General features: G+C 42.4%; 2 protein-coding genes across 3 annotated transcripts; both read right to left on the bottom strand.

Annotated features, from left to right (window-relative positions):
* Window positions 1-3,473: 3,473 nt before the first annotated feature.
* Window positions 3,474-10,507, bottom strand: LOC128467123 (AFG3-like protein 1). The gene is made up of 17 exons (XM_053448644.1): window positions 10,254-10,507; window positions 9,219-9,306; window positions 8,961-9,023; window positions 8,738-8,832; window positions 8,445-8,594; window positions 8,037-8,105; window positions 7,329-7,453; window positions 6,903-7,173; window positions 6,569-6,706; window positions 6,317-6,470; window positions 5,836-5,943; window positions 5,557-5,682; window positions 5,344-5,454; window positions 4,979-5,094; window positions 4,692-4,892; window positions 4,277-4,471; window positions 3,474-3,730 (listed from the first exon to the last, which is right to left on the bottom strand). Exons 1-17 carry the CDS (start codon window positions 10,350-10,352, stop codon window positions 3,515-3,517), a joined length of 2,325 nt encoding a protein of 774 aa, XP_053304619.1. The 5' UTR covers window positions 10,353-10,507; the 3' UTR covers window positions 3,474-3,514.
* Window positions 10,508-12,711: 2,204 nt separating this feature from the next.
* DEF8 (differentially expressed in FDCP 8 homolog) lies at window positions 12,712-18,180 on the bottom strand. 2 transcript variants are annotated; one of them, XM_053448873.1, is made up of 12 exons: window positions 18,043-18,180; window positions 16,612-16,734; window positions 16,357-16,454; window positions 15,832-15,981; window positions 15,606-15,747; window positions 14,963-15,127; window positions 14,750-14,877; window positions 14,495-14,608; window positions 14,123-14,203; window positions 13,796-13,885; window positions 13,530-13,639; window positions 12,712-13,447 (listed from the first exon to the last, which is right to left on the bottom strand). In XM_053448873.1, exons 2-12 carry the CDS (start codon window positions 16,721-16,723, stop codon window positions 13,351-13,353), a joined length of 1,287 nt encoding a protein of 428 aa, XP_053304848.1. In that variant the 5' UTR covers window positions 16,724-16,734; window positions 18,043-18,180; the 3' UTR covers window positions 12,712-13,350. The 2 variants fall into 2 exon arrangements, with proteins under 2 accessions (XP_053304848.1, XP_053304847.1); XM_053448872.1 differs by having other exon boundaries at window positions 13,796-13,936.
* Window positions 18,181-18,958: the final 778 nt, after the last annotated feature.

Raw genomic sequence — 18,958 nt, forward strand, 5'->3', positions numbered from 1 at the left:
CTCAGCCCCATGATATGCCTATATACCTCCAAAAATGCTTTATACCCCCCTATATGCCACTCAGCCCCATGATATGCCTTTTAACCCCCTATATGCCAGAGTGGCATACAGGGGTATAAGGCATATCATGGGGCAGAGTGGCAAATAGGGGGGTATAAAGCATTTCTGGGGGCAGAGTGGCATAACTGGGGGGGGCAGGTTGGCAAATAAAAGGAAATTTAAAAAATATATTTTTCTCAATCATAGCTTTTATTAAACATGAAAATAATTTACATTAATATTTACTGGTAAAACTTTTTCCCTATAGGGTAGTCTTATATTCAGGCTTTTTGTTTTTTTCCTAAATTAATATTTTGATTTTGGGGGGTCGTCTTATAATCGGGGTCGTCTTATAATCGAGCAAATACGGTAACACAAATATAACTGGTTTTTGATTAAAAGTAGACATTCAAGGCTCCACTAGGGTACACCTTCCTTGGTGGTAGACTAAATGTATTGTATTCCATCCCGTGTTAAAGGTTCTAAGGCTCATCATAATTTTGAGTTCCTCTATACACTCCATGCTTTAACCCTGTAGGGGCAACAGTCACAATAACCATTTATTTATGTAACAAGACTTGGTAGTACCTGCCTTCTACCCTTTACAACAAAACATTTAACAGCAGACCCTTAACGCATGGCATAGAAATGGGATAACTAATCTGCCAACTTTAACGAGCCGCTTACTGCCCCAGGTAAGGTGCTGCCTAGGATTAAGTAGAAACTGCAAGAATCACAGAAGGTAATTAGTCAAGATGGCTGTAATTAAGCCCTCTCAATCATTTAATTGATTGCCCTCTCAGAACCTACATACTGCTGTCCAGCATTCACCTGCATTGTTTAATAGAAAATAACCAAGCCAAACTATAGCAACTCCCGATGTGCTCGTTGGACAGACATTGCAGACTCTGAAAACCTGAACCATTGAGGGGGTAGATTATTTTACGTTTGTATTTGATGGTGATTTATGGGTGCGCTTTGGCGGCTACAAATGCTTGCTTATTTTACTAATCTATTCCCAGGTAAATTCTTCCCTCGATTTGATCCAAACCCATTACCAGTTTTGCAGATACTTTTTTCAGTCTTTCTCTCACTCTGAATGTCTCCCTGTCTGCAAATAAATGGGGCTAAAAAGAAAACAATCTGAGTTTACTAAGTCTACTGAAAACTGCAATTTCAACGCTGCGTAGTTCTATTCTGGACAAACCGATGAGTACATTGAGTAGAACCCCCCCCCACACACACACACACACACACACACACACACACACACACACACACACACACAATTTAAGCGATAGAAACAGGAAAAAAAACTGGCACTTTATTACAACTTCCAGTTGTAAAATGCTTTGAGTTTTTTTTTTATAAATACATTTCCACTCAAAGAATGCAGAAAACCTACTGTTTGCATTGCATCACAAGTAATTGTTGCATCATTAACTTTGTATCTTTGAATTATTAAACCCAACTCAGAAATAATTCAGATTGTTCAAATAGAAGGAAAGGGCACTGGATGTTATAGGTTCTCCTTCAACCTCACAGCTAAAAGGCAAAAAACATGTATGTGCTCCCATGTTACGTTACACAGGAGTTCAATATCCAAGGTATTTGAACTGATCTGTTTGCATATATATATATATATATATATATATATACCGAATACATATATATACATATATGTATTCGGAATTTCCTTTGTAGCGCTATCCTGTTACCATCTGCACCCATAGCAAAATACAAAGCTAGGACTGTCTAATCTCTGATGGAATGCTTTACAAGTGATTTTGCACAGCCTATCCTGCCAGTACTCAAAGTCGGGCATCCATAAAGAAATCACCACTGAATCTGAAATCACCAATAAAAAAAAATTAATCTGAAAAAATAAAGGTGGGAGTCGCTTCCTTACAGAAAACTGTGGGGAGGACAATCAATACATGATGAGACCAACCCAACGCTCGCAGGGCTGGAGTCAGTAACCGGCGCTGCTTGGTTTATACACAACCTTTTCTGTGGGTGCTAAACATTGTTTCTTGCCTGTCCTTACATCACTGTTTCTCAGGTCTTTTCTTTGTTTCTGCTTTGCGAATGAGAAACACGTACTGTATAAAAGCGACGATTGTGTCTTAATTAGTGACAATATAGTTGGGAGGGAAAAGAAGGGGGTTTCTAAATCCAGGAGGCGAGACTATTAATTCATGAAGAACTCAAGAGCGTAAGAAAAAATGTTGTAAAAGGCCTGGTCTAGCTGCTTAGTTTCTAGTGACAGCGAAAGAAGAAAGCACTTGTTACAAACTGGAGCTTAACTTGAACAGAGCCGTAGATCATACAGAAAGAAGCTGCCAATGTATTCACTAGAAGCGTAGAGCCTGCACCTGGTAAATACTTAGGGGGCCTGTTTCCTACGTTAAAAACAAAATTTATATATATTTGCTGCACTGCAATGAGGTTTAAGTTTTATAATACTGCCCTTCACTTTGGCTATCGCATAGCACAGGGTAAAATTCATCATTTACTTGATTGCTGTCAGAATATTGGAACAAGTTGATCTATGATGACATATTGCTGTTGTGTAAAGATTAAACTTTTGGTGCTTTAAACAAATGATTAATGAACTTGTGAATGCTACACGTACGATTAACACATGCAATCGCAATCAATGATCAGAGCATGCCATCCCATTCCAAAAACCAATGAACCTACTCTGTCAATATGCCTCTGCTAGACTCCGCTGTACTCAAGCCTTGTTGTTAAACAGGAGATAAGCCTCATGCATAGCACAACTTATTGATAAAGTGTCCTTTAATCTGCCGCATTGTACTTTATACTTGTATAGACAACTTCATACAGGCATCTCCGGGGCAGTTTTCCTGTGCTACAGCGTGTACGGATAAACTACAAAAACAAAAAACATTTTCTTTCTACAACTGTGTAACGGTCACACAACCATGCCAGTCCTCCAGAGCATTTCAATACAACACAATCACCTGTTAAATAAGTATATTTATTACATTATCAAGAAGCTCTTCAAAAGCTTTTATATAGAATCCTTCTTTCCCATAAAATCCATATTTTGCACTACATCTATGACAACACGGCTTTTATCTTTAGACCATCTCTGGCTAAAAACACAGACGTGGCATTCGGGGGGGGGGGGTGTTGAAGAAACACAGTTTAACAGTAACAGGGCTGCCTCGATGTTCCCACATCACAACAAAGGGTTTATTTCTGCATTCTCACTTGAAAGTATCAAAAAGTGCTCTAATTAAGTAGGAATTCCCCCTATATAACTATTTGAGGCACTGCGGGTAGCAGATTAGTGAGACACACTTGAGGGGGAAACTGTGGTCCCATTCTAACCAGTCTTCCTTCCTGAGAAGATGTTCCATTGATAGGAGCGATGTCAATATATATATATATATATATATATATATATATATATATATTATATATAGCCCTGTGGCTTTAGTGTTCGTTAGACTGTATTCTCCTGCCTCTTAGGCTCCTGTTCTTCTACCCGCTCCTGATTCCAGTCCTTCAGACCCTCTGGTAGAGACGTGTCCTCCTCAAAGCTGCCTGTCCCTTCCACAAACTCTTCATAAGTGGACTTCTCAGCGAACGGTCTAGGTCCCAGCAGTTCAATCATATCGGATTTCTCCAAGACTTCTTTCTCTAGAAGGCGCTTCCCCACCTAACAGCAAAAAATATGCCAGGAGGTTACAGGTGCTCATGTTTTTACAGCATGCAAAGAAATGTATACATTCAAATATACATGTAAGCAAATATTTAATATTTTAATTAAGCATGTAATGCTCTTCTGAAGGACGGACTATTGTGACAACCCGAGACTAATTATGCCATGTATAAGCTCAGGACTGTTTTACCACAATGCAGAAAGAACATTGAATAAATCCAGTGTTGGTCCAACCCACATTCTATAAACTTTTAATCCATGCCCCACACATTTTCTAGTGGCCTCCTCATTTATATTTTATAAAGGCCATGTCAATAAAGCACAAATTCAGTCCTAATTACAGATTATGGGTATGACGTCTGAGTATTAAACTTTATTACACTTTTTTGGTTAAATAAAAAACTAAAGTACTTTACAAAGTATTTTAAGATACATTTGCATATGGTGTCTCTGCTTGAGGTAGTAGACTGTCCCCGTAAGTTAGAAAGCTATACCAATAAAAATGTGATTTTGGCCTAAGTGAACATTCCCGGTGTTGCTTACCTTCTCCACTTGCTCCCTGTACCGTGTAAGCAGCTCCATGGTCCTATCATAGGCAGAGTTGATGAGATTTCTGGCCTCTTGGTCAATAAGCTCTGCTGTAGCTTCACTATATGGCTTCTCTGCAACCATTTCTCCCTGACGTGGGAGGTCAAATGATACTTGGCCCAGCTTCGCACTCATCCCAAACTGTACGATCTGAGGTAGAAGTCACAGAAAGGCAAATTAAGATGCCCATGTATCTTTTTACGTACGCAACACCCACCAATGAGATTTTAGTGAGTACTTGACACGAAATCATTGGGTGCACTCCACTGATGGCAGTGTTCACATAATCATATTGTTGAGGGAGTCGCCATGGTATCTCTCTAAACATATTTATTTCAGTACCTGTTTATATTTGTTCCCACTTTCTCACCTGTGCATATGCAGTCTGTGTGACCTTCTTCAGGTCATCCTGTGCCCCTGTGGTAATGCGGCCAAAGAAGAGTTGCTCTGACACACGACCACCGAGCATCATGCACATGCGATCAAACAGCTGCTGCTGTGTGTACAGGTACTGCTCCTTAGGGAGGTACTGTGCGTAACCTAAACCTTTCCCTCGAGGAATAATGGAAACCTAACATCGGAGAGGAAAGGAAAAAGGAAATCAACTCAAGAAGTTTGTATTTCTATATGCAGCAAGTGCTAAGAAACAGCTTATACCTTGAGTAACGGATCAGCATGCTCTAAAAACCATCCAACTACTGCATGTCCAGCTTCGTGGTAAGCTACGGTGAGCTTCTCATCTGGCTGCAGGACTTGAGTTTTCTTCTCCAACCCTGAGAATAAGAGCTAGTGATCACAATATGGAAGTTGCATGAACGACACTGGCTGCATGGGGAATCCTCCTCTACCCTACTTTACGCTATTGATGTAACGCTGTATACAATGGCCTGATTTGGTCCATACAAAGTACATATTTTGTTACTAATAGATGGTTACTGCCGCCATGAACTAATTACAAAACAAAATACAAATATTAAGTGCATCAATGCTTGCAGAACCCAAGATGCCAATTCCCTTCTCACCACCAATGACACGCTCGATGGCCTTCTCAAAGTCCTTCTCCACCACAGAGTCCTTCAGATAGCGGGCAGCAATCAGCGCTGCCTCGTTGCAAACATTGGCAATGTCAGCACCTAAGGTAGTGAAAACAGCCATGCAAGTATTATTCAAACAAGCTGGTGATACACAAACCACACCATTAGAAACCCATCATTGAACCCCATTCCCTTCCTTACCTGTGAACCCTGGAGTCAATGCTGCCAGCTTCCGTGACAAATTGTCTACGCTGAGATCTTCGGACAGCTTCAAAGGTCGTAAGTGCACTTTAAAGATGGAGGCTCTTCCTTTTATATCAGGAGGGCCTGAGAGGGAAACAGGTAAAGTGGCTCAATTAATTTATACGACCAGCACCATTAATAATTTAAACTTTTTTGTTTATGCTGCAAGTAAAACACTGGCCTGGTGCATCATGCGAGCATCAGAGAGAAATTACAAGGGATTATTATAGTTTTTACCAATGTAAATCTGACGATCAAAGCGTCCAGGTCTCATCAAGGCAGGGTCTAAGATGTCCGGTCGGTTTGTACCAGCAAGGATCACCACATTCGTGCTGGAATTAAACCCTGAGCATAGAAAAGAAAAGATTCATTCTTATGCCATTAGCTAAAAGACCCTCTAAAGTTTCCCCAAGGGTGGCAACTCATTGTAGTAACTACACCCCTGAAATTCATGGAGTATAATTATGTAACAAGTTACTTACTTTACTTTTGAATCATCCACTTTAAATCCTAGTTTATGCAATAGCAGTTTGAGCGGCAATGGCCTGTTATTTCCAGGATGCCTCAAGGAATAAAAGTTTATTTACTGTCTCTCTGCATTTATTAATCTGTTGTTGCCAAATTCTGTATATTAAGATTGTGCTAAAATGATATAAAACCAGGTGACTAGGAGATACAGCTAGATTTACTATCAGACCTGTAAACCAACACTGCTTACCATCCATCTCCACCAGTAGCTGGTTAAGGGTATTTTCCTGCTCGCTTTGCCCACCAAAGTTTCCTCTCCCCCTCTTCCTGCCGACCGCATCAATTTCATCAATAAAAAGTATACACGGTGCATTCTTCCGAGCCATTGCAAACATGTCCCGTACCTAAGTGCCAAAGAGGGGAGAGAAATTGGGGAGTGAAGTTGGGAAGAAAAATATTGGATATCCTCACCCTTCCTAAAGAATCCAAACACAATGCTTACCCTGGCTGGACCGACACCGACAAACATTTCCAGAAACTCAGAGCCATTCACCGTGATAAACGGCACGTTGGCCTCTCCAGCTGTGGCTTTGGCGAGAAGGGTCTTTCCTGTGCCTGGGGGGCCAGTAAGCATTGCTCCCTGGATATCATTAATATTATGATTAACATGTATTCAAAAACATCTGCAATAACAATAAGTCTTAATAATGCAGACAAAACGTAATTTGTTCTGCCCATATTCATTCTGCTTGACCCATACAGCCTTACCCCATGCTTAGTTCTGCATATCTCAATAATATGTATTAAGCAGCCCCTCCTCTGCATTCACTCCTCACCCGTGGGATCTTGGCTCCCAGCTCCTGATATTGTTTTGGATTTTTCAGGAAATTCACAAACTCCATAATCTCCAGTTTCGCTTCTTCACATCCTGCTACATCCCGAAATTTCACATCTATGTTCCCCTTCAGCATCTTGGCTGTGGTCTCCCCAACTCCGAAGAGGCCACCACCTCTCCCTCCTCGGCCTGGACCCATCGCTCCCCTCCTTAGGCTGTAGAGCAGGAAGCCCACTAGGAGAAGAGTGGGTATCAGACTCATTAGGAAGGACCTGCAGAAAATAGGTATGTTCATAATTATTAACCTCCTAACAGTTTTTGGTAAAACAAAGAAGCCTACATATAAGAGGAACTGTATGCAACCAAGCACTAGGTGGGGCAGGCTTAAAGTTATGGCTTATATACTACTTCCTACAGTGTCACTCACCCATCACTCTCTGAGGAGTATATGACCGTAACATGCTGGTGTGGTTCTATCCCCAGCTCTTGCTGTGCCGTTTCCAGATTGCGCTCAAAGCTGTCCACACTGCCGATGTTGAACCATACATATTTCTGTGGGTATCATGGGATCCGGTTAGAACAGGCCAACATGTTCCACAATGCAGGACAATCAAGACATACAATGCACAGATTGGACAGCTAGAAAAGGGATGGAAAGATTTGACTCAAGCATTAACAATCCTAAGGGAAATGTTTTTTTCCTGCGTAAGATGCACACGAGTGTTTTAAAAACATTATTGCAAAGGCTATACTGCAGATACACTCACTATATGGGTTGGTTCTAATGACCACAAAGCAGACATGGGAGAGTATTATATTTAGATGGACTGTTTATCAACATCGTTGGGTTAAATATACCGTAAATTACGTTAACTGGCCTTTTCCTTTAATATTTACCTGCAATAAATAAATAATAAAGCAATATACTGTGAACTATAGTAAAGGGTTTCCCAGTATCAACAAATCAAGTAAGAATATATTTTATACCTAGCTGGTTTTAGGGAAAGGAATCACAGATGAAATACACAACAGAGAATAATAACAATAGACAGAAAAATTATTGCGCAATACTGCAAAGCAGATGACTGAGCAAGCAAAGCCCTCGAGGGCAGGGTTTAAGTTCTACAGCTCACACCTCGGTGGTGGCTCCAGGAACAGGAATCACTCGTACAAACTGTTTGTTTACAACCTCCAGGCGTTCGACCTACAGCAGGAAAAAGCAGGGATATGGACAGGCTTAATCAATGTATCTTACAGACGGATATTACTGCCACAATTATGAATGTGCTATATCTGTCTCATTTGCAATACTTCAAATACACAATATATGGGTACAGACCCATCACCTGTCATCTATGTATTATCTTTCTCAGTAGAGCTTCAGTGATTCCTGGTGGGATCTGAAGAAGGGAAAGTCCCTAGAAATCTCTCCAGAGAAGAGCCAAACTGACTTTTTTTTGTTAATAAGACAAATCCTCCCTTTGTAAATAAACTATTATAAATTGCTATCTGGGCAAGATCGTAATCTCTCCTGCTCACTTACCACTCCTCTTGCAAGGTACAGGTGCACAAACTCCTTCCAGTTGATCTCTCTTCCTGTATCCCGCATATAAAACATAAAAAACCCACTGGCGAGTCCAGCTGCCAGTATAAATAGGTTTCGAAAATCCTTATCATCCCAGGGGAAGTCTCCCTGCAGAGAACAGAGTACAAAATAAGATGAACTATGGAAAGATTAACTGTTGGTGCAAACCTCATACGTTGACCCTGATAAATAGTGGGTGCCGATAACTCATTGTCCAAAAAGGGTACCACTCAATATCTTAATTCACACACCTTCTGTAACCTTTGAAACCACGACGTGTCATCTTTCTTGCCATCCTTGTTGCTGTTCCCACCTTTATCTCCAGAACCGGAATCCTTTGCTTTATCTACAGAACACAAAGTAGTTTAAACCTACTGAGTGCATTATTGTGATAAAGCCAGATTTGTCCTAGGGTTATAGAGCGTTTGCTAATATATATATGATAAGAAGGACAGGTGAGGGTCAAATTATTACCGGCTGCTTTTTGCGTGTTTTCTGAGCCACCTTCCTTGTCTTTCTTGAAATACTTCTCAAACCCTATAAAACACACAAAATATATCTCCCTGTTCTGTGTGATTAGAAGAAGAAACCAAAACAAAATTCAGTGGTAGTTACTTAACAACATTAAATTGGCAGAAGTTTTCAGGTATACAAACCCAACCACATGAAGTGACCGAGGTTCCCCAGCGTGTATCCTTTGAGCACTAAGACAAAAAGCACAAAACCACGTACCTTTGGGCGGTTTAGACCATAAGAATGACGAAGCTGGCGTCAGTTTCCATGTAGGGTTGAGAGGCGTCACAACGCTCCTCCTCACAAACTGAAATGACACGCACAGACATCTTCAAATGACATTAATCTGTGCGCCAAGCTCAACCACGAAGAGACAGCAATAAACAGCTTGCTGTTACAGAGGAAAAAGATCCCCATCAGCATATCACATTAATACCGCCTATAAGGGAAGTCTACAGAAGTTTGCTGTACTGTCATTCTTTAAAGTATGGTACTCCCCGAAGGGATGACGCCAGAACATCTTCAGACAGAACAGACATTCTCAGATTATCGTTCCTAGGTACATGTTCTGCAGCATCCCTTCAGGCTGGACTTGGCCTTTCTTCCCACATCACTCAACATCTTTAGCTCCCACTGTCCAGGGTGCTAGTGGAAAGCATCAGCACAAGCCTACATCTCCAGAGCGCTCACTAGCCATGGTTGGTCTTCTCTAGGGTACCATCCCTTTAATGCTTCCCCCACTAGCTCAGCTCAACATTTTCTCTCTCTCGATATATATGGATAAAATATGTGAGCAAATACCCTCAATATGTACCCTCTCTGCCAAATAGCCTGAACCCAAGGGACTGTGCCTGCGCGCTTTTCTCTCTAATACAGAAGCTAGTCGCATTCTCGCCTATCTCTTATGTTAAGGCAAAAACCCAGACACAGGTCGCGCTCGCTTTTCCGCTCCCTCTCTCTAATGTCAGGGTGAAGATCTGTGCCCGACTTCTCAAACTGTGCCTGACTTCTAAACATAGCTGTTAATACAGACACCCGCCTGTGCATGCTCCCATCACTGGAACACAGAACACTGTTTTGCAATCACATAGGATACACCGCACAGTCCATTCTTGACAGGACTCTCTTTTACCTGTTATTATGTCATTGTGACCCTACGCCCCATTTAATATCCCTTCTATAAGGAAGCCTGCACCCCCGTCTCTCTTATACAGAGAGTTAACCTGCACAACAAGGGTAACGGTTTCACCTCACCTCACCCAGCCCTGCTCTGCTGGACAAACCCCGCAACCTCAGGACGTGAGACCATTTGATTGTCCCGGTCGAGACCAGGCGCCCAAGCCCGGCACTCATCTCTCTGTATGGAGCTGAAGCAATGTCACTCAGCCTGCAAGCTCGGAGAAGGCCTCGCTATTCCTGACCAGGTTACATCATATGTTATCCAATAGAAACATCTCGTTTCGTACAGGCGTCCTACGGACAGCCCTATGGTGCTTTCATAACGGGTCCTAATGTGTCCGTTGCTTATTGCTGCCCGAGTTGTAATGCGGCTTGTGCATATTAGTTCCACATCATGTGAAGATGAATATTACATCCTATTAGTATTCAGATTATCACATTGATTATAGAAAATATTAGTGCTATTATTAAAAATAATAAATTGTTAAATTGTTGCCTGGTCTTTACTGTTTATAAATCTTAAATATATCAACACAAAACCTCTCAATTCTTCATATATTCTGTTATTTCCTTTATATACCAATATACCAGGGTTATACAAGTGATAATTGTGGGTAATAACCCCAATACCGCTGGGCCCAAACTATAGTAATAATAATATTCATTATGTCCCCATATGTACAATGTCTAATAATTACGTCTTGAACGCAACCATACAATTTCAATATGTCAAGTAAAGTCAGTTTTTGTAATTGTATAAAATATAGAATTGCGTAATAACAGGACTTTTTGCTTAACGTATTCAGAAGTTCATTTAGATTCAATATGAGAAGTAAGATATTTCGGGAACAGATGAGGGTGAGACCCCTGAATCTTGATGGTGTGTTTCCAACAGGACTTCACAAATAACATTTGTATGACAATTTACCCTCATATATGATCTTATACCCACATAACGAACGAGACATACAGTAATAAATGTTTTCTATGCAACTAAAATATTATCCCAATATCATTATAATTAATTTTTATAGAGCCAACAATTTCCGCAGCGCTTCTTAACAGTCTATACATTCAAAGGGTCTGACAAAACTCGCACAGACAGATTAAGACAAACCGATACGTAAAGAGGTTATCCCAATCTAGATTTACGGTAGAAAACTATGTGTAATGGTGTCTTAAGGACATGCGGGGAAGAACACACCAAAATAATAGCGTTGGTGAAGAATGCAACCTATATATCAAGCCAAAAATGGACATGCTGCTACTCGGAAAACTGGAAACATGTTACTCCTGGTCATCATCATCATTTATGAAAAACCTCAACACAAGCTTTTAGTATCTCCATTCGACATCTCACTCACTTTGTTTTTCTTACACAGTTACTTGTCCTAGGCATGGTGTTCAGAAAGATGTCCTGCAACCCTGAAACACGTAGAATCCCAGGCAATTTCAAAAGACAAAGACGTAATGCGCATCTATTTATTAAATTATATATACACGGATTTCAACTTATAAATAACCATAAAGTTGGACTTTCTGTACAGAATTTTCAGACAAAACAATAGAAATATATGCCTTACACAAACCAGTTCATATATCTTTCTACAAGTACAATGTTTAACAGAAGGTATAACACCAGTTCAAGATAACGTTTTTCTCTATCCTGAATTGGTGGTGATGATAAATAATGATAATTAATGTGAACGCACTGTTTCTGACAGTTTTTACAGCCCAAGACGTATTAAGAGGCAAACCCCTTTGTGTTCTTCTGCTATGTGCATCATGAAAAAACTGGTAATGAGGGGTATCAGAATGGCATAATGTCTTCCGGAGGCAGGTTATAAATGGTTTGCTCGGCAAGATCTCCAGTTCTCCACAGAGGAATCAGAAGCACATAAAGGGGTTTTATCTGCTAAAGTAAGAGTAAGAAGAGTACAATAAATGCTGACAAAGCTTGATGCTTATTAAAACACAGTCGTTATAAGACACAGAAAATATAGCACCCAAACACTGCCATAGTTTATAAAACTGTCTATACACGATGCTGACAGATTCCTAAGTATTATAGTAAACCGTTTCATGTCTCAAAGAGACCAGCGAGACTTAACTATCCCTTTAAGTCTCAAAGCAGAAGCAGAATTAGAAGTATATATGACTACCTTCCTCAATTCTATCCACACCCCTTCAAATACCGCAACAGATGGTTATGTACAATACTTTTCATTTCAAGTTTCACAAGGGGTTGCGTAAGGAAGAATACAAGTTCCATATGTTAAAATTATTAGCCAGTTCTTATTTCTGACCATTTCTCCCATGTAAGCTGCAGATTATGTGTATCTGGGGCATCAAGGACTGGAATATGTAAAATTACTATTATTTATTTACAAATAAATAATATGATTTTTCACCATTGTGTGTGCACAGTGCAAATCAGTGGGCAATCACTTTGATTTACATTGCCATCTTCCGATGAGGTAGGTGAATACAAATTAGGAACAATTATACACGTGATGGTGGTTACAGCTTCTTGTTTTTGGAGTTTCCCTAATAATTTTCTAAAACTGCATTTTCACAAAAAGAAAATGTTCACGTGTTTGGATAAAACTCAGCATTTATGGGTACAGTTGTGCATCATAATAACTCACTTCATAAATAAACATTTTAGTGTAAATCATAGGGGGTGAAAAAGTAAGTTTTCACGGGCTAGAAAAACAAGGAACCCACATGTAGAAACCCTTGAGATATCTTGCACACATGAGCTGAAAAAGTCTATATCTATGAAGATACTGGCTATAAAGCATATCGAGAGATAGGTATCCTAGTAATATGCATCCGCTGTTATTAACCCTCCGGTACGGCTGAAGAAAGCCTCACAGGTCTCCCTAATACAGTGCAAAAATCCGACTTGTAGAGCATGGGAAGCAGCCATTGTGCGTCAGTCTGGAATGTATTATTGGTCACATAACGGAATACACTCTGTTACTGAAATAGAGCACATTCAGTAGTGTGTTTAGATGCATTTACATTATTTTTACAAAGGCTCCTTCTTCAGGTGCACATCGTGAAGTCCGGCTTCTATGTAGCAATGACTATAAGGTCTACATTCCCCTCCAATACTTCAGTGCCTACGTTGCATCAAACACAGTTGTCCCTGAACCCCCGGAGGTCATTACTGCCACGTCTCCTCTCCAGGCTCCTGCGTCTGCTTCCGGAGGTTAAGCCTTGTGCACCGAGGACAGCTGGTGGAATTATCATAATAGCAATCCCTACAGAGAAGGTACAAAGAATATCCATTAATAAGGAACATTATAGTATTCCTGCGTTACAATAAATGTTCCTGACTCTTACCTATGGAACACGGCGGCGCAGTCCTGGCAAACAGACGTGTGGCTGTCAAACGGAAAAAGAACATCTCCTTCTTTGCACAGCTCACAAACAAAACCTTTAGCCTGACAACGCTGAAAGACACAAAAGACACCGCAAAGTTCACAGCTCCACCACACCAAGTTGCTCACTTCTCATTAGCATCCATTCTGCACCGACAGAAAACACGCGGCCTTCTCATTACACACAGTCAGACATTTCCCTCGGATCCTTGTTTTGGACCTTCTCACCTCACAGTCCAGCTTAATGTGCTTTGCAAACGTGGTGTGTATCTCTGTGAGGGAGCAGCCCAACCGGCCGCTGTGCACGTCCAGGAGATCCTGTAGAGAGTACATGTCATCGTTCTCCACGAAGTGCTGACGATCCTGAAGCTGCAGGGAATGTCTAGTGTTAGACAATGTGGTCACATGAAGCTTCAATCAATTAACCCCAAGATCACGTTGCCCACTGTCTGACAGATGGTCTCTTTCCCTCATTAAATCCATCTTTTTAATTATGGAGCTTGTTGTCTCTCTTATGGAGAAGAATTCTCTCTTTTTAGGGGGGGTTCCTCTGACCTGTAAGAGTAGACGTGCCTCCATAGCTTCCTTGCACGTGATAAAGTAAGGCTTCATCAGTAGGATATCTTGACGTAGTTTCTAGAAGGACAAATCAAGGGAAATATTATGGAAAGGAGTAACAAGAATTTAGAACAAGGCTGCATTGTTGGAACATCGCATGGTTTTACAATTCATACAAGGATCTTCACAAAACGCAGGCAGTATATTGGATCTATAAGTAAAGTTATAACATGATCTTTATATTAATAATACAGGGATCGTTCAACCTGCTCTGCTGTGTCTTTGGACACCCTGTGTTCTTCATAATGCATAACAGATCTCTGGGTGAATGTTAGCATTACAAGGACTTGGACGGTAATCATCCCTTACCCTGATCTCCACCAGCTCCTCCACATAGTTAAAGAGAAGAGGGTTAATTTCTCGCAGCTTCAGGACAGGCCTGCTCAGCATCAGCGCGAGATACCGCATACTGCACCGGGACACCTGAACAGAAAACACTGTACGTTGGTGAACAAAAGAACTCGGGAGAATAGTGGATAGCGAACAATATCTCTGTCGCCTTCTTTAAGCCGCATAATATATATATAGAGAGAGAGAGAGAGCAACTATAGCGAAGATCCTTACCCTGCGTGGCTCAAATTCCCAGTTGTGAATGACGCGGGCAGGGATGACCGCAAGATCGTTCCAGTGGCAGTTGCTGCAGTAATACTGGCCGGTGTAATCGCACTGGCGCGCCTCGCTCGGGACCGCTCCTGCTGGCCATGAAACAACGGGCTTGAGATTTATAGCGCACGCCGATGCCGTGCTGGAGGACATTATATCACCAGAGACACTCACGCAAAGATATAGGTGCTCGACACTCCGCACAGCGGTAATCCTGGCTGTCTAGCCCAGCCTCGGGGCAGATGGACAGCTCGTACTCAGACTGGTGGCTGACCTTAGACCTTACGCAGGGCTTCGTGATCAGATTCAGACATTTGCTGTGGCAGCGGTAGTAGCAGCCTGTTGACGGACGGAATTGTAATCAGCTAAAAGGTCTAAGACTCATAAAGGACCCAAAATTCTATGAACTGGTGTTAGGAACATCACATACGCCCCTGAGCGCGAGAACTAACTCCTAGCGGAGCCCATAGAGGGGGAACTGCACCATGCGAAGTAACCATGAGTATCTGAGAATTCTTAGTAAATGATCAAATTGAGTATTTAGTATAAATATATCATGCCCAAAGGATAAACTTTGTACGGTCCCTTGGACTTGAGACTTTATACCGTCACAATGGTTTGACAGCTTTTAGATGTAGCATCAGCTAAGGTTCCAGATGACTTTAATGAGGACTCAACGGAGAAGCATTGAGTTCCGACGTGACTTGAGTCCAACTTAAGACGGTCTCAAGACACCCCCAGGTTCAAGACACTAACCCATGATCTAATCAACGCTAATCCACCCTAATGCCCTCACGGACAGGTAATAATGCCTCACCTGTGCACGTGTACCAGGTATGGATCACACCCCAGATGTACGCACTGCATTTATCACACACTTGCTTGACGCTTTTGCTCTTTTCTTTGTAGAATCGGTGCTCCAGTAATATGCGCAGATTGGGCTCGTCTTCGTGCGGGTCCTGAGACACAAAAGGTACACGGCGGGTCTGAAACACGCAGCGCGGGGGGCTTGATCTGCACTACATTTGATCCCCGGTACTCACTTTCAGTTCCTGCAGCTTGAGTCGCAAATGAATAAGCCTGACCACGGCGTCCTTCTGCTTTTCCGAGTGCTCGGGCAGCTCCAGAATCAGCTGCTTACACTCCTCAATGGCTTGCCGCAGCTGCTGGATGTCGGATGCCAGGACTAGGCCCTTCCAAGAAGAAGAAGAGATTGATGATAGGGTGCAAACCACTTGCCTGTCCTGTTTACACCTGGGTATGCCTGTCCGAATGTACCCGGCACCTTCACCGGTGTCACCCCGTGCCTGCTGCTGCTCAAGGACAACAGTGACCCTGTAACGCCTGCCATTATTATATCCTCCGGCGCTGGTTTCTGCACGCCCCAGTATGTTACAAATCCCCCAGTATGCTTCTCCTCCCAGCAAGGTCTAGCGGACACAACGCTGCATGGGCTGATTTTCAGCAGCTGTAAAGAGGCCTTGTGCGTCTCTCCATTAACGGTCTATCAGCTGATAGATAGGTGGAAGCGACGGATAGAGGGACACCCGCACTAAACCTCTGCTCACCTCAGGCCGGGAGAAATGATCTTCAGATACCCCCAGGTCCATTACACGGTCTGGAGGGCAGAAGTCTTTTTCACAATGTGGAAAAACTGGAGGCGAGTCTGAAAAAAAAAGAAATAAAAATGAGTAAAAAATATCCGAAGGCTTTATTAGATAATAATAATAATAGATGAATATGTGACTTCAACTGTGTTAACTACTTAAATTATCCAGGGGTACGCGCTCCGTTATGTGCTCCGTTATGTGCTCCATACTAACCCCTGTGGTTCAGCCGCTCGCCCTCGTCTCGGGAGCTCTCCTCTTCACTGGGTTTATTGAACGGGTTGAGATGACCCTGTCGGAAGCGGGCCAGTTTGTCATTGTATTCCATATCCAGTCGCCCTGCGAGGCAGCACAGGACGTATTAGGTGCGTTAGTGTGACCATTAACAGAACAGGCGGAATACAGCTGATATATCAGGACAGGCTCAGACGGAGTTAGGTCTGTATATACCGTAATATACAGGATCCGACCGCACATTATCAGGACAGGCTCAGACGGAGTTAGGTCTGTATATAATATACAGGATCCAACCGCACGTTATAAGGACGGGCTCAGACGGCGTTAGGTCTGTATATAATATACAGGATCCGACCGCACGTTATAAGGACGGGCTCAGACGCGTTAGGTCTGTATATAATATACAGGATCCGACCGCAAGTTATCAGGACGGGCTCAGACGGAGTTAGGTCTGTATATAATATACAGGATCCGACCGCACGTTATCAGGACGGGCTCAGACGGCGTTAGGTCTGTATATAATATACAGGATCCGACCGCACGTTATCAGGACGGGCTCAGACGGCGTTAGGTCTGTATATAATATACAGGATCCGACCGCACGTTATCAGGACGGGCTCAGACGGCGTTAGGTCTGTATATAATATACAGGATCCGACCGCACGTTATCAGGACGGGCTCAGACGGCGTTAGGTCTGTATATAATATACAGGATCCGACCGCACGTTATCAGGACGGGCTCAGACGGCGTTAGGTCTGTATATAATATACAGGATCCGACCGCACGTTATCAGGACGGGCTCAGACGGCGTTAGGTCTGTATATAATATACAGGATCCGACCGCACGTTATCAGGACGGGCTCAGACAGCGTTAGGTCTGTATATAATATACAGGATCCGACCGTACGTTATCAGGACGGGCTCAGACAGCGTTAGGTCTGTATATAATATACAGGATCCGACCGCACGATATCAGGACGGGCTCAGACAGCGTTAGGTCTGTATATAATATACAGGATCCGACCGCACGTTATCAGGACAGGCTCAGAAGGCTATAGGTCTGTATATAATATACAGGATCCGACCGCACGTTATCAGGACAGGCTCAGACAGCGTTAGGTCTGTATATAATATACAGGATCTGACAGGACAGGCTGAGGCAGCACTGGGTTTCTAATGATCGGTGATCTGGCTGTATCTGTATCTGATTATTGAAGGATCTGATTGCTCACTAAACATATTCCTAACTGGCATCAGTCAGATAAATGCCCCACGCAGGGGCAGTAGGTCTGCAGGCACAGGGCTGCAGTGACTCAGCCCCTGACAGTGGATGTCACAGCACTGGGCAGACCAAGCTGTCACTGGCTGGGAGAGACCATTGTCAACAAAGAGGGGTGCCCGGTGCTCACCTCGGCATGTCCGACCTATCAGTCCGGGGCTTCTGCAGCCAGAATCGGCGGGGAATCGACTGTCCTCTCTCCGTAACCAAACTCGGTACTATCCCCGGTACTCCGATGATCACACGGGCCGGGCTCCGGTTATCACACCATCAGAGCTCCTCCTCTCCGGGATCCAGTCTGCCCTCTAGCGGTCCGCTTTGTGTATTACGGGCTGATGTAGTGCTCGCATATACCGTGTCGCTGTATGCTATGCCTATATTCTGTGATGTGAATTACTGCTTTTGTTATCCAGTTATGCAAATATATATATATCCATATATATATATATATATATCCATATATATTACATAAAGATCCTGAGCTCAAGGAATCTTTTCTCACCCTCCATAGTATCAGCCACAGCACCTTTCCAATATTTTTGTAAATACTAAATGTTCCATATCAAACTAAATACATTATTCGCAGAGAACACTTTCACTGCAGATCACACATTTGTAAGAAGAATCTCTGTGTTTTTGATACTTTGGAGTGTAAGCTCTTGGGATCAGATAGTCTTTTAGTATATACTGTACAAGGCACCATTAAGCCTTTGAAGAACACAATTTCATGGCATTTAAACTTATTACAAATCCACGTTTCTGCTTTGCAGGGAAAACATTCTTCTCCAAATGGAAGTTGTTATGGAATGTCTCCTTGGATTAACCGAACGCCTGTATTGGATGTAGATTTAATAGCTATTATTCTTTTTGGTGACGATGCCAGGGGTTCAAAACGTCTTCTCTCTCAGTTAGTTAAAGGATTTCCCTGTCTCTTTTCTCTCCTTTTGTTTTTCTATAGTCTCCTCTCCTCTGCCTTTTTCTTCTCTCCTTTCATCTCTCTCCTCATCTTTCTGTCGTCTATCAGATATCTTCACTATCCTTTCCCT

This window comes from Spea bombifrons, chromosome 10, assembly GCF_027358695.1.
Source record: "Spea bombifrons isolate aSpeBom1 chromosome 10, aSpeBom1.2.pri, whole genome shotgun sequence".
In the NCBI taxonomy this organism is placed as follows: Eukaryota; Metazoa; Chordata; class Amphibia; order Anura; family Pelobatidae; genus Spea; species Spea bombifrons.